The sequence below is a fragment of the Rhinopithecus bieti genome, unplaced genomic scaffold, assembly GCF_001698545.2.
Source record: "Rhinopithecus bieti isolate Rb0 unplaced genomic scaffold, ASM169854v2 scaffold_22522, whole genome shotgun sequence".
NCBI classification, from domain to species: domain Eukaryota; kingdom Metazoa; phylum Chordata; class Mammalia; order Primates; family Cercopithecidae; genus Rhinopithecus; species Rhinopithecus bieti.
The window spans coordinates 943,867-959,196 of NW_016811454.1; the positions used below are offsets into that span (position 1 = coordinate 943,867).

Sequence of the window (15,330 nt, forward strand, 5' to 3'; positions counted from 1 at the left end):
AAAAAAAAAAAAAAAAAAAAAAAAGTAAAATACAGCATACAGTAACCTTTTCAAAGGTTTAAAACACAGCATCATAAGTGGTGACTGAAAGCCTGCCATTTTCATTGTTGCTGTTTTTCTGATACAGTTATTTGGGTGATGCTACTGTGCTGCTTGATTATCCTGAACACATTATTTTTTCAATGTCTTAATGGTATGTCCAATTTTTTTTTACTGTTAAGTAATTAGGTGTGAATAAGTACAGGAGAATAATTGCGTATTGGTAGCACTTAGATTCAGAGTCAGGAAAGATGGTGATGCTGAACAACCAATGATTGTCCACATGGGTGGCTGAGATAGTGATATCTTTGCTTTCTGAGGATTCAATGTACACAAACTTTGTTTAATGCACAAAGTTACTTAAAAATATTACATAAAATTACCTTCAGGCAATGTGTATAAAGTGTATATGAAACATCAAAGACTTTCTTGTTTAGATTTGAGTCCCATCCCCATGATATCTCATTATGAATATGCAAATATTCCAAAATCCAAAAATTTTAAGTCTGAAATACTTCTGGCCCCAAGCATTGTGGATAAGGAATACTCAACCTGTACTTACAAGTAAAATGTATTACCGAAAACTCAGTGCGCCATACCTGGCCAGAGTCTCCAGTACAATATTCAGTAATATCACACTCATTCACAGCATCCCGGCATTCATATCCTCGTGGCTGAAACTGCAAATCAAAATTCAATATTAAGAGTTAGGATTATGTAATATTTCAGAGTTATTATAACATTCTTAGACTTACCAACAATGCCTATAGTCTCACATAACTAACACCAAACTCTTTTTAAGAATTAGCAAGACAGAATATCCTACTGCAGAATAGAAACAAGACCCAGATGCTACCATCTATACTAAAGATGAATCATCAACCAAAGCTTTAAATGTTCAGATTTCAAAATCCACTGTCTCAGAGTACTATTTTCAGAAAACAATGTGATGGAAATCACCTAAAGAAGAAATTCTGGTTTGGCTTACAAACAAAATAGCAAAACACTGTAATATAAACATTTAAGATCTCTCTGAAAAATTCACATATATACCCAACCTTCATTGAATTACCTATTAGCATAGATATTAAACTTGCCTTTGCTACACATAGATAATCAAATTTTAATAAATTCATATGAATTACCTTTAGTAATGCCAGGGAATGCCTATTGTATACAAAGCATTTTATTTGAGGAGGGTGTGGGTAAAAGGTGAAGGAAAGAGACCATTACCCTCAAGCAATTTATAATCTAGTTGGGGACATGAAGCAAGGAGAAACTAAGCTAGAATCTTCTAAATACCATAAAGCATAATAACCCCTAATATTGAAAAAAATCATAAAATTATGTAATTCTATGGTTATAAGGAATATTAGAGGTTATATATATGAGAAAAGGGAAGATTAAAATGACTTTTCAAAAATAACTGGTGGTCTCTGTGGATGGAAGACTGTATATGTCCACACACACAAAAACCGTGTATATACACATACGAGTATGCATTCAGATGTTACTTTCCTATCTCACTTTCTTGCCTTTACAGGGGATTTTAAACCCAATGGGAAAATATGAGCACTAGCTTTTATGTTCAGGTCTAAAATAAATTAGGGTACGTTTTGAAGAAAAATGTTATAAGTAGGTCATATTATCAAAAAGACCACAGAAATTGTCCCTCTTCTATTCAACAATTTAACATGGATTTCATCTGTGTTAGTAGGGCAACTCTTTTGGAAGCAGTTTAGGTATATTTTCTTAATGAGGCATTGCAGGATAAGATGGCTGGTAGTGAATAATAGTAGAGATAAATGTTGCGGCTCACAGAATTTGAGATTTATCGATTCTATAAAACTGCCAGGCTAATATGTACACTGTACCCAAGAAATTTGTGACAAGCTATACAAATGCTCAGTGTACACACTGAGATATCTGGCTAATCTGTCAGTTAAAAGAAAGATGAAACTGTCAGAATACTCACAAGACATGAGGTGTTGTTACAGCAGGGCCCATCGCTGCAGTGAGCCCCGTTGGAGAGGGAACATTTCTTACAGCACAACCCATAGCATTCCTAAAGAAAACACTTCACGTGAGTAAGCAAAGAGCCTGACCAGCTGGTCAGTCATTTTCTCTCCACACGTGGCATGCATATTCCAAATGAGTACATTTATACAATAGTAAGCAAATACTCTGGGAAAGAATTAATTACTTTAAACAAGGATAGATTCCTTCCTGCAATACTTCTCAGCAAAGTAAGATCTTCTATGAAAGGACTTCAATACCAAAGAGAAAGCTTAATTTTTAGCAGGCAATTCTCCTCCAACTAGTTCCACTACATTTTAATACCCAATCTATTTTATAAAGATAAAAATAATATACAACACAGAAAGAATGTTTTATGATTTGGTAAAACTTAGATGAATATGAGCTATAAATTTTTAAGAGGTAGGGAATTCAATCAGAAGAATCCATTAGGTTTGCTCAGACAAGGCCATAAGGACATGACTAATTCTAACGTGTCTGAGCTGAATTAAGCACTAATCAGAGAGATGAGAAAGAAAGGCAGCAAGACCACAATCAATGAGCTGGCCTCTCACGAATGCTATACATGTTTGCACCAAGTAAGATCTGTGCTGTAAGTATAGAAGGTTTCTTATACCTACCACATGAAAACCACAATCACACTCCTCCCCAGCTTCCACATATCCATTTCCACATTCCGTGGGCTCAAATAGCTAAAGAGATTAGGGAGAGAAGGGAAACATTTTTCAATTTATCACAGAAAATCAGCACATCAACCAGGTCACATACAAGGGCCGTATAATCAGCTATCATGTGATATTCTTCTATGATCTGTTGTTACGGCATCTTATAAATGATGACTATGGGAAATACTGTTCACTTATTAATAGCACTTAAAAAAATATATCTGAAATGGGGCAATATCTCTTGGGGGATTCTCTGGCCGTGGGCTCCAGAGATGACCTCTAGCATTAGAGTTACTTTTTATGGAGATAAGCTGTCAAGAGGAATAGATAACTTTTCATATTTGCTAATGGAGCTAAAATGCATTGCTAATAAGAATCACAGATATCTAATTTGCTGACTTGTCTCAAGACAACTGAGAAGCCATAAAAACTGTTAAAAAGATAAATATGCTTCAGTCATAGCCAAACGTGATATGTACAATCAAGTAAACGCAAGTAAACATAGGGGAAAAAATGTTGCTAGAAATCCAAGCCCATCATTCCACTGGCAAGAAATCCCAAGTGTCTGAAAGCATAAGACACATGTATGGATATATAGAAATCTCTCAGTCATTCCTAGGGCAATAGAAGAGTACAATTTCTAGAATAACCTAGTCTACTGGTGCCATGACCTTGCTTGCCAGATAAACTATATTATAGAGCAACCGTAAAGGTAGTTGACTGTTTATGAGAAGCATGCCTACTTCCCATTCCAGGGGCGGTGGGGAGGCGGGCAGGATTTCTCTGGGCATAATCATCACATCTTAAAGGAAGGCTGGAGCAGCACATTACAACCCAAATGGTCTGAGCCCTGAATATGACAGGGAGAAACTGACTCCATCTGCAGCAGCTGAACACACCTCAAGGAAGGGTTGCCTTCCACTAAAATCACCTGAGAAAGAACTGATCCTCCTTCCACTTCCAGGAAGGCAAAACTATTATGAAAAGCAAAGGTTTCCAGGCTACTTGGGTGGGACTCCCCTCAAGGAAATGTCCTATGAGTAAAATCAGCATTGCACATCTCTGCGTTATTTTGATCAGGAGGCAGGAGAAATTGGAAAAGGGAAGGACTGACTAGAACATAGCCTGCACTTTATACCAGGCTCCTCCTTCTTTCCTTCTTAGGACTCTGCCTCCATCCTGAGATGGGTCACTATCTCCAACCATGTGGAAAACATGGCAGTGGGGAAGATTCCCAAAGCACAGAAAATATGCACAGATACAGTATAAAAATAATATACACACAACACATGCATATACATACATTCAAAATGCTTGGGGGAAAAAGTCACTTCTTTGATACATACATATAAACTATTCCACTGGAATCCATAGTTGTTTATTAACCATTGTACTAGGTAGTTTAAAAAGACATAATTCCCCATCCTGGCTAACCTGATGAAACCCCGTCTCTACTAAAAAATACAAAAAATTAGCCGGGCGAGGTGGTGGGCGCCTGTAGTCCCAGCTACTCGGGAGGCTGAGCCAGGAGAATGGCATAAACCCTGGAGGCGGAGCTTGCAGTGAGCTGAGATCCAGCCACTGCACTCCAGCCTGGGTGACAGAGCGAGACTCCGTCTCAAAAAAAAAAAAAACAAAAAAAAAAAAAAAAAAAAAGACATAATTCCGTATTTACTAACTTTTAAAACAGACAATTTATAGTTATTTTTATTTCATTTCCAATTTATTGGAATAATTTTCTCCTAATTCACAGACAATTTCAGAAATCCACTGATGGATCCTTATGCATATGCTAGAAACCTTAACCTTTCCAAACAAGTGAGAGTTGTTTCCTCAGGCATGATGCTTATAATTGGCTGGTAAGCTGCAAGGTGGGTAAAATTAGCCATGTACCGTGCAATTCAAAAATGCCAGCAGCTCACATTAGTTCATTATTACTTATTTCACCCATTTTGAACACTTTAAGGTTTTTGGATTTCTGTTGCATTGAGATCAATATTATGAAAGGCAGGCAACTGACTTTAACGATGAAAGGTCACTTTAAAAGTCTTGTTTCTTTTTCCACTGAGATTTTACACAGATGTCAGGCATCAAGCTACCATCTCCCGACTACGTAGTGTTGCTGAATTATGGGTTTAGGAATAAATTATCCTGTCAGTTACCACATTAGTTACTGATTTAAAAAAAAAGGTTAACATTATCTCGCTGCTCTCTCAATTTGCACAGTATTAAACATTTTGCATAGCAATGAGCTATATTTGATTCATGAAGTAGTATCTTAAAAAGAAATACGAAATTTGCCATGTTAGAATTTCTATACCATCTGCTAATTAGCATTGATCCTATCTTTTGCCTGCTGAGCAGCTTCGTTTCCAAACACGCTACTACAGGTCTACAGCCCCAATTTATGCAAAAGCTTTGAAGCCAATGAGTTTGAGACTTCCAGCTTTGCTGAAGTTTAGAGAAGTATGATGCATTTACCATATTCTATGTAATAGTCCTGAGGGGCTTGGGACATATACTATAATCCGTTAATATTTCTACAGCAAGACTTACGAATATTTACCTTATGAGGTATAAATATTTTTCAGTTTAGGACAAGTTTTACTGTCAAATGTGTTTTCCACAAACATAAAAAACACTTCTGAAAATTTTCCATTTTCTGAATTAAGAATACGTGAATAAAGGATTGTGACACTATATAGATAAAGTTTGATGAAATGCCAATTGACAATGTGGCCCTCCCCAGGTAAAGAGACAACGCATTATAAATACATATGTATATCTATGGTAACCATAAATACCTTGGGTGATTTTTTTGTCTGGCTGATATTTACAAGGAACTAATGTCCCAGGAGGACAAACCACTCAAAAAAGTCAAGAAATTAGTTAGGCCCTGACATGGTTTGGCTCTGGGTCCCCACCCAAATCTCATCTTGAGTTCTAATTTCCACTGTTGAGGGAGGAATCTACCTGATGGGAGGTGACTGAATCATGGAGGTGGTTTCCCCCATACAGTTCTCATGATAGTGAGTGAGTCTCACTAGAGCTGATGGTTTTAAAGTATGGCACTTCCTCAAGCTCTTTCTCTCTCTCCTGCCACCTTGTGAAGAAGGTGACTGCTTCCCCTTTACCTTCTACCATGATTGTAGGTTTCCTGAGGCCTCCCTAGCCATGTAGAACTGTGAGTCAATTAAAACTCTTTTGTCTGTAAATTACCCAGTCGGAGGCAGTATCTTTATAGCAGTGTGAAAATGGACTAATACTTGTCCCTAGAAAGAATGTCAAGGAGAAATGGAATTTTTATCAGAGAAATTGATTAAAATAATATTTTATCTTAATTTAACCCACCATCTCTTAGCAGCAGGGTGAAAACCTTAACAAGAAAATCTCAAAGATATTTTAATGGAAGGATTGTTTGCTTTTTGGAAGGGAGGATTTTTGAGTTCTAGCTAGCACTGAAAAACCAGAGACCAAGAACACTGAAACTATGGTTTTGTCATTCACTTAAACAGGACTCAATCTTTAACATGATAAGGACTTTTATAACTAAATATTAATCTGACTGACAAGAAACCTGCTTTCCAAGACAGGCATCTGATATCCAGCACTGTTCCATTATAAAACACTGGAGAAATAATATACTTTCTTAGTAAACTTTCTAAGTTACTAACCTTTGTTGGCCTGTTGAAAAGGCAGGCTCCACCCCCTCTCTGTAAAAAGTCTCTATACTCCAAAACGCTGCACTTTGAAAATTTTCGAGAATGGGACACCCTGAGGAGACAAAGAATCCGCTATGTAAATAATTTACCAAAAGCAATCATCAGAGAAGAAAATTAAAACCCCTAAATTGGAACAAAATGTTCACTTTGGATCCAAATGAATCTACACAAATTTTGACAAGGCATTTATGTTCAAATTGCCACTTAAGTACATGTGGTGGAGTTTGCAGAGATGGAAATTCAAAGAAAATCAAAGATTTGAGGGCGATGTTACAACCTCCTCAGCAGGTCACCCTTTTGTGACCACGCTTGAAATGGTTTTTAAAAAGCTCATTACAAAACCTCTTCAAATAGGCTATAAAGTTTGTTCATTTTATTTGCTATATCGCATTAAAGTCAAGCATTTTTTTTTTTTTTTGCCTCTGTTCTGAATAAAAGGAGCTCATGAACTTACTAGATTTTACATTGGAGGAGAGTTGTGAGGGCCAGTTTATTAAAGACTGTATCATGCAGGCCAACAATGCAATTCAGGTAAACAAGGAAACCCTAAAGAGCTATATTAGATCATACATGTATATGTACATACGTTTTTAGTATGTATATGCACAGTGACAATAGAATTAGGGTATGCTCCCGTGAATAATAGCTCTTTATTCTCAATTTCAAATCTATTTGGTGATATTCATTATTAATCAGGAATAGAAAATGAGCCTCTCTGTGAATTACTTAATCAAATATAATACCTCTATGTAAGAACACAGGGGAATATTATACACATGGTTACGGTTAAACTGAATCACACACACACACACACACACACACACACACACACCTATTCCTCAGGAATACAGTGTGTGATTGTAACAGTGCTTGAACTTGCGAGTGACAGGCCACTTATTCTAGGAAGCCATTCAATAATTTTATGCATTCTGATGTATGAAGGTAGTTTACAGAAGTAGGTAAAACCTGCCACTTTTGATAGGAACCTCTTAGAAAAACTATATAGAAATATATTCTTGGGAAAATATATATTTACTTTAAAACATTTTATTATATCTCTTTTAAAATATTTTATATATTTTATATATATTATGAAGAGTCACTGTAAAAAAACCCAGAGATTAATTTAGAAGATAGAAGACATCTCCCTATAGAGCCAAGATTATAGGTGTTACCTTCTCATAGCAGTCCTCAGAAAAGCCTGGTTAAGCCATAAATTACTAAGCTATGGAGTAATAGGAAGGGAACCGTGGAAGCTAAGGGTTTCATGTTTAAACTCTATTTCTAGAAATGCATTCTAAAGTAGCAGGGATAATGGCCTACTGTGCAAACCTTCATGCCCACACTCCTCCCCAGGAGTTGGACTCCTAGGAGGGCTGGTGGAAGAAAACAATGGGACTCTATTCAAGTATGTCAGGGCCTTGGGCAACCAGGGCTCAGAGGAATGCAGGTAGGACCAGAAATGGTTGGTGTGTTGAGCAGGTGTCTGGCATGGCAAAGAAAGCAAAAGAGGCACATAGGTGAGGAAACCTCTCCCCTCTACTAGGAGTAGGTTATGGCTTAGGGGGCCTGGGGGCAGTGGCTCCCATGAGGCAGGGGTCCCTGGGAAAGAGGGCAATATTTCCAGGCCTTGGTTCATTGAATCAACAGCAGCTCTGGGGAAGCTGCTTTAGTTCCCAAAGTATTCACAAAAGAAAAGTGAGGGAATGTTCAAATGTTGATCACTAGAAGACTACCTGATTTAGACACGGTAAGTCTGTCTTAATTTTTAAAAAGTTTTATTGATTTATAAACAGTATAGTATAATTTTTATTACTGTAAACATATATATTTATGAGTTCTTTAAAATGTAAATTGATGACTAAATTGATTTCACTGACTACTTCAGGTAGACAACCAGCTTTTAATCTAAGTGTACTAAAAAATTAATGCCTCCACTAAACTTAGAAGGCTTTAATCATGTGCTTCCTTTAAGGGTTAATAAGAAGTACAAGTTCATACATTTTACTTTTATCACCAACCCTTAAATAAAAAAATTAAAATATAGAGTTAAATTAGCTCTTTCAGTTTAAAATATCAGACAGGGCCGGGCGCAGTGGCTCAGCCTTAATCCCAAGACTTTGGGAGGCCCGAGACGGGCGGATCACGGGTCAGGAGTTCGAGACGCATCCTGGCTAACACGGTGACATCCGTCTCTACTAAAAATACAAAAAAAGCTAGCCGGGCGAGGTGCGGCTGGCGCCTGTGAGATCCCAGCTACTCGGAGCAGCTGAGGCGACAGAATGGCGGCTAAACTCCGGGAGGGAGCTTGCCGTGAGCTTGAGATCCGCCACTGCTCCAGGCCTGGAAGCGACAGAGCGAGACTCTGTCTCAAAAAAAAAAAAAAAAAAAAAAAAAAAAAAATCAGAAAACTAATTATTAGATTTTATATTGGTGCTTAGCCTGAAAGACCAATACCCAAGAGACCTTGTTTCTAATTCCATGCAGCAATTTTAGCAAAAGGCATATATCAAATGCATGCATAATAAAAATTTACCCTGTTTCCTCCATGATGCAGCCACCCCAGGATTCTGTGCAGTCACATTCTGGTCCAATAAAACAATAAAAGCAACAGAAGAAAAAGGAAACAAAGAAAGTCACATATTTAATTGGTATTATAACTCCTACAATAATTCTTTATTACCAATTCCATGTCAGTCAAATAGACAAGGAATGTGAAGTCTTACAGAACAAAATTTATTTCTTTTAAATCAATATTTCCTTATCCTTTCCAGAACTATAGGTTACTTCCTAAGAAAACAGCTGGCAAGAAATAAAACTGTGCCTCTCTTCATTATTTTTGTAACTCTGACAACTCAATTTGGTTCCTAGTTTCAACGTTTAGTGAAAAGTACCCTGGTCTACAAATTGGAAAGCCTGAATTCTAGCCCAAGTTCTATCATATGAGAGAGTCCCATAGGCAAGTAACTTAGCATTTCCTGGGTCTCAGTGTTTCTACCTCTAAAATGGGAATAACACCTGTTTGTCTATCTTCCAGAGTGGTTGTGGGGTTCACGCTAGATGGTGTACCTATGTGCTCTCTGTGAATTATAAAGCCTTGTTGCACAAACACAACGGATCATCACCGAAGTTTTCTAACAGAGAATGCTCGAAGTTAGAAAAGAGAGTTCAATTTGTAAGAGTTGAAGTGAGGATGAACAAGAGACTTGAATGAACACTATGCTAAAAGGTTTAGTAAAAGAGAGCAATCTAAAACAGAAGTGTACATAATCACTTAAAAACATTTATAACTTAACTTCGATACCAGAGACTGACATATTGATATTGTGATGGGCTCCTCTCTTCATTAATTTTTTCCTGTTTCTCCTTTCTATAAATCTCTCACTCTCTATCGAGATATATACATATATCTACATATATCTTGACAGAGAGAGTGATATATATCGATGCATATATAGAGAGAGGTATATGCAAAGATAGGCTTCCAAATGGATTTTTTAAACTCAAAGTTTAGAACCAATGAAACAGCTACCGAAACAAACAAGTCACAAAGAAATAAAGAATTTTAGGAAGGAGGGAACTATGGCAGGCATTAGTAATGAACTCTACTTCTCACACTACTTCACCATGCAACTCAGTAACACCTCTCAGCTGACTCTAGCACTAGCCTCTTTCCAGATCCAAGATTTCTTGGCCTAAACCTGGTCATATACCTTTCTGGTTTTAAGGTGAATATGCCAGATGGTGAAACTCTAAACACTTCCTTTAATGTGTACTAGGTACTTCCTGGGAAAACAAACACTCTGAGCAAGACAGTCAATGGAAGTTTGCAGAGGTTTGTGAAATGCCACCAGACACTTGTGATGACTACTTTAATGTACCCATAAAGGGAATTGAGAAGCCTGTGTATATATAATTTGTTTCAATTTTCCACAATATTATGCATTAATGAAAAAAGAATATAAAATACAGAATAATATTAAGGTAGATTTTGTCCTTTTCTTCTCTGGAGAGGTTGGGGTGACAAGTGAGACCTTTACTCCCAGTGTCTCATATTTTCAAAAAATATGAAGGGACTTTCACCTAATTTCTAGTTAAGTGAATAATATGAGTGAACACACTGGTCTCTCTTTTCACAGGATTGCATTAGGTCGTTGCCCGCTGCCACAAAATGTATTAAAATTATATTTTACCATTGTGTTGGTATAAAGATAAATACAATCTGGGTTGAATTTTATTCTGATTTTAAAAGAAATTAACATTTTTCATGGACCCTTCAAATTACTGTGAGCCCTAGACCCTTTGCCCACTAGAAAATTAGCCCTTTCTATCTACCTCTCATCTGATTAATGAAAAAGTGATACCTAACAGTCACCAGCTATGTTTTTTATGGGTGGGATGTGTGGCCCTATTTGCTCTCCCTTTTGGACCTGCCTGGCCCACTAGAGGAGAATCCTATCCTCTACCGCCTGTTCCCAGGCTTAAAAGGCCCTGGGGCAGGGTCTTCCCTTGCAAAGCCTTTTTCTCCAACTTTTCTGATGGGACGAGGTGGGTAACTTTCATTAGAGTTTAAAGATGAACTCTCTTTGACTCTAGATCTAAGCTATTTCCCAATCCAACTGTGAACTTATTAAGCTTGTGATGGAGCTTAATCTAGCACCTTGTGTGTCTGCTCAGCTGCTAGAACCCCGAGTGTGAGAGTATTCCCTGCTCCCATCCCCACATTCTGCAGTGTGAGAAAGAGCTGACTCATTCCCAGAGAAACTGTGTATGATTTTATGCATTTTGAAAGGGAAATTTTACAACCTAAACAGATTAAAATTACCTTAAGTTGCTTATTTTCTAAATATTTTAGAGGAAGGAGATATCCTACAATTAAACTATAATGACTGGAATGAAAAATATTTATTTATTGACTAGACATGCATTATACAGATAGAATGGCACATGAAAGTGAGTAAGAAGGTCAATGTACATACTTGGCTTTCTGCTAGAAGGTTCCCATTGGATTCCAAGGTTTTGAGCCAGGCTCTGCGATAATACTTGTGCCACTGCCATTGGAAGACCATACTGTTTTTCAGAGTTGAAAGTGTGTGGGAGACATTTGAGAGAGTGCACAAAGCTAGTTATTATTTCTTAATTGTTACCACAAATCTTCTCAGTTCCCTAAGAAGAGCCTGTCAGTATCTAAAGATGGCATATGCTACTTCTCACCTCCTCTTTACAACTGGGCCCAAGAAGCAGAAAGCCCCTCTTACTATGTGATATCTCTCAGAATTTGAAGCTCTCACATTGAAACATAAAATACAAGTCACAAAAGGCTGTGCTCCAATTCAACTTATACCAAACTAAGAATAAATTCAACTTACTAAAATATGTCAAGAGAGGTACCCACTAAATGGGCTACTGGGATAACCTGGTATAATATACTCCAATATTATTCCAGGCTAATTGCAGGCTACTGAGATAACCTGGTATAATATATTTCAGTATTGACAAGAGTTTAGATATAGTTGGGTATGCTTTTTCGGTGCTGTTACCAATTAAGAATTTCCTTTATAAAACTGAAAGTATTAAAATCCAAACAATGAGATTAAGGAAATAGGTGTTTGAGTTCATTCTACAGATAGGTAGGTAGAAGGCATGAAAATGAAAACATATACATAGGGAGAAAAAAAGCTACAGTACTGATATCAGAAATCCTTTGATTTTAATGAGTTAAATTTAACATGGACAGAGGAGCATTATAACAAAAAAAAAGTCAGGGAAGGATTAATAAGCTTATAAGAGCTTAACATCTTTATCTATAGAGGCCTAAAAGTCTCTAGGCCAATCTTCAGCTGCATTTGCCTGATATATAGGAAAAACTGTCATTATGATACCAAAATACATCACTATGAACCAAAAGGACCACGTTGGGTTCTATTTATTAATAACATAAGCCACTCGTGCTACATTTGCCATGTCATCATTCTAAACAAGCACAAGAAAGTATATAAACTGGGCCATAGGGAAAAAAGAGAACAGATACAAAGATGAAGCTCTACTTTAATTGGTAAAATTTACCTCATTCACACCAACTCCTCTTGTGCGAGAACAGACACCTCCAAAGTAACTCAGACTGCTTCTCTTATAGTGAAATGTCACCCGCCTTAAGAAAAAGCAGTGCTATGAGAAAACCAACGTGGTGGACCATCATTTCATACTCTCCCAAAATATGTCTACCCTCCTACACGGAACACCCCCAAACCATCCTCCTCCAAGAAATCAAAAACTGTATTTCAAATACCTTAAAATTTATGACATAATCACCTTTAAATTTGTTATGTTAAATAATTTCAATTGAGCAAGCACCAAGTACCTACTAAGCATCATGTACTAGCACAGGAATTAAAAACACCAAGATAAACAGACACAGCTCTTGACTTTTTTCTAGTAGCAAATATCTAATAGTGATTAAAAGGAATTAATATTGCTGATTATTAAAAATTGCTGATTAAAGACTGAAAAAACAGGAAGTAAAGGATAATGGTGGGAGAAAAAGAAGGAGTAGTTTGGTTGGTTTGATTCCAGGACAGAACCTTAGAGGACTATCTGAAAATAGCTTTGCCATGATTGAGGAAGAGAATAGCTTATTATATTAAAAAGAAAGTATGGAACCCCTTTTCCTTGGTAGTGGAAACTCAACTGAATGGTTCATCTAAAAGGACTATATTTGCTAGCCTCTCTTGTAGCTAGGTGTGGCCCATGTGACTACCACCTAGCAAATGATTTGTTCACGAAACAGACATGTGTAAGCTTTCAGGAAACTTGCTTTACAGCAGTCAGCTCGGCTGGAAGGAGTACCCTTTTGCCCTTCTCCCGACACGTCACGCCCGCTGCCAGTAATGAAGGCTGGAGGGCCAGCAGGCATCCTAGACTGTGAGCTGACCTTCAGGATGGAAGTTATGGGCTCTAAAGGTAGACATTACGACTACAGAACCACCAGCACCCCAGCACTGGATATCCTAACTCCATGCTTCTTATCTAACAGACAAAGGAACCCACAGCAATCTTGTTCAAGTCACTATTTTCTGATATTTAACTTAACTGAACCAAAAAAGGGATAAGGACAAATGTCAGACCAAAGACTACAATAAAGGCTGAAATGAGTACATACGAGATGAGGTGCACAGCATCAGCATGCTGCCTAATGCGCTGCCGGTATTTTGAGAACTCATGGAGCATCTGCACAGGGTTGGTGGTGATGTCAATCTGATCCCTCTCAGTCCATGTCTCTACAGCCACCAGGACAACCCTGGTGTTGAGCTGCTCCTTGTAAATCTGAGGGTATACAACAGGACAGGTGCAGGAGGAAAACACTGGGTCAAACATGCACGATCAGTGAGTCAGAGTCAGTGGAAGGACAGGAAGGGGGAGGTGAGAGGAGAACATGGGGTCATCATTAGCCCGATATATAGAATCTTCTTTTCCTTTCTTTTTTCCAAGAGCAAAAATAAAGAAAGAACAATCACACAATTTGGTTTCAATTCTCCTACAGGGTTATTTCGATCCCAGAGCAATACATTCACCGTCCTAGGGAGAGACAGTAAGGATTCTAAAGCCAGGACATAAATTTAAAACATCGTTCATAAAATCACCCTTTCAAATCTCATATCAGGTAACAGGTTGGAGCCTGATATACAAGTTCTGAGTAAGTGCAGTGCAACCATTTATTCCTGCTGGATTGGCATGGATCATTAAATCTCCAGATAAGCACCAAACAATATAGCTGGCATGCCCTTGGAGGTCATATTTTATGAAAAGTAAAATAGCACTGGGAGAGATTGAGAGACTCAATGATCTGAGGCTAAAAAAGAGCAGATCCCTATCACTCATCTCATCCTCACCACAGGGTGGCATCACCCACAATATTTAAATTGTTCCCTTCCTGCTCTGTCTCTACTTTTGGCCCAGTAGCTAAACAATTCACACAATCAAGAGACTTCAATGAATGCTGTCATTTTGCCCTATTTTCAAACTAATTAAGAAAACAATGGGCCGGGTTTGGTGGCTCACGCCTGTAATCCCAGCACTTTGGGAGGCTGAGACGGGCGGATCATGAGGTCAGGAGATCCAGACCAACCTGGCTAACACGGTGAAACCCTGTCTCTACTAAAAATACAAAACAATTAGCCAGGTGTGGTGGCAGGCGCCTGTAGGCCCAGCTACTCCGGAGGCTGAGGCAGGAGAATGGCATGAACCTGGGAGGCAGAGCTTGCAGTGAGCTGAGATCACAGCCACTGCCACTCCGCCTGCGGGGGACAGAGTGGGACCGCGTCTTAAAAAAAAAAAAAAAAAAAAAAAAAAAAAAAAAAGGATGATCTTTCAACACACTGAAGAAGGGGAACACCATTATGCCTAAATCAAAGTGAAGCTATTATATAATGACTTGACAACAAAAACAAGTTAAATGTAATGTCTTTTAAAAATTAGTGGTCAGTTTCAGAACCTGATGTGGTCACCCAAAATAAAAATTACACTTTGCATGATGTGATTCTATTCAATCATCTTGAAACAACTAATTCAGAGATGCTACCAAGTAAACAGCTTTTGCAGGGGAAAAGATGTGTTTAAGATTCTCTTTTCCATATTCACTTGTAGTTTTCCTCTGAGAAGATAGACAAGGGCTGAAATTAAAGAAAATTAATAAACAGGGTATAAATTGGCTCTGAGGTGCAATCCTAACTCTATATGAGATACTCGATGTACATCCACTCATGTTATACTTTTGTGCAGCTGTGCCCACCAGGTACATAACATATGTATGTTATGAGTATTTACATGATTGGAGGTTTGTGGACTGCTTAAAAGGCAGAAAAGAAGGC

The 15,330-nt window shown here is 37.8% G+C and overlaps 1 protein-coding gene across 3 annotated transcripts in view; it reads right to left on the bottom strand.

Annotated features, from left to right (window-relative positions):
* The window catches only part of ADAM23 (ADAM metallopeptidase domain 23), a 177,287-nt gene that overhangs the window by 49,650 nt on the left and 112,307 nt on the right, over positions 1–15,330 (bottom strand). For all 3 annotated transcript variants that reach the window (XM_017893939.1, XM_017893938.1, XM_017893940.1), the window contains exons 11-18: positions 13,623–13,786; positions 12,530–12,614; positions 11,443–11,533; positions 9,000–9,048; positions 6,416–6,515; positions 2,697–2,768; positions 2,015–2,104; positions 639–719 (exon numbers count right to left, since the gene is read on the bottom strand). In XM_017893939.1, coding sequence (XP_017749428.1) covers positions 639–719; positions 2,015–2,104; positions 2,697–2,768; positions 6,416–6,515; positions 9,000–9,048; positions 11,443–11,533; positions 12,530–12,614; positions 13,623–13,786 — 732 coding nt within the window. The remainder of the gene's footprint in view (positions 1–638; positions 720–2,014; positions 2,105–2,696; positions 2,769–6,415; positions 6,516–8,999; positions 9,049–11,442; positions 11,534–12,529; positions 12,615–13,622; positions 13,787–15,330) is intronic.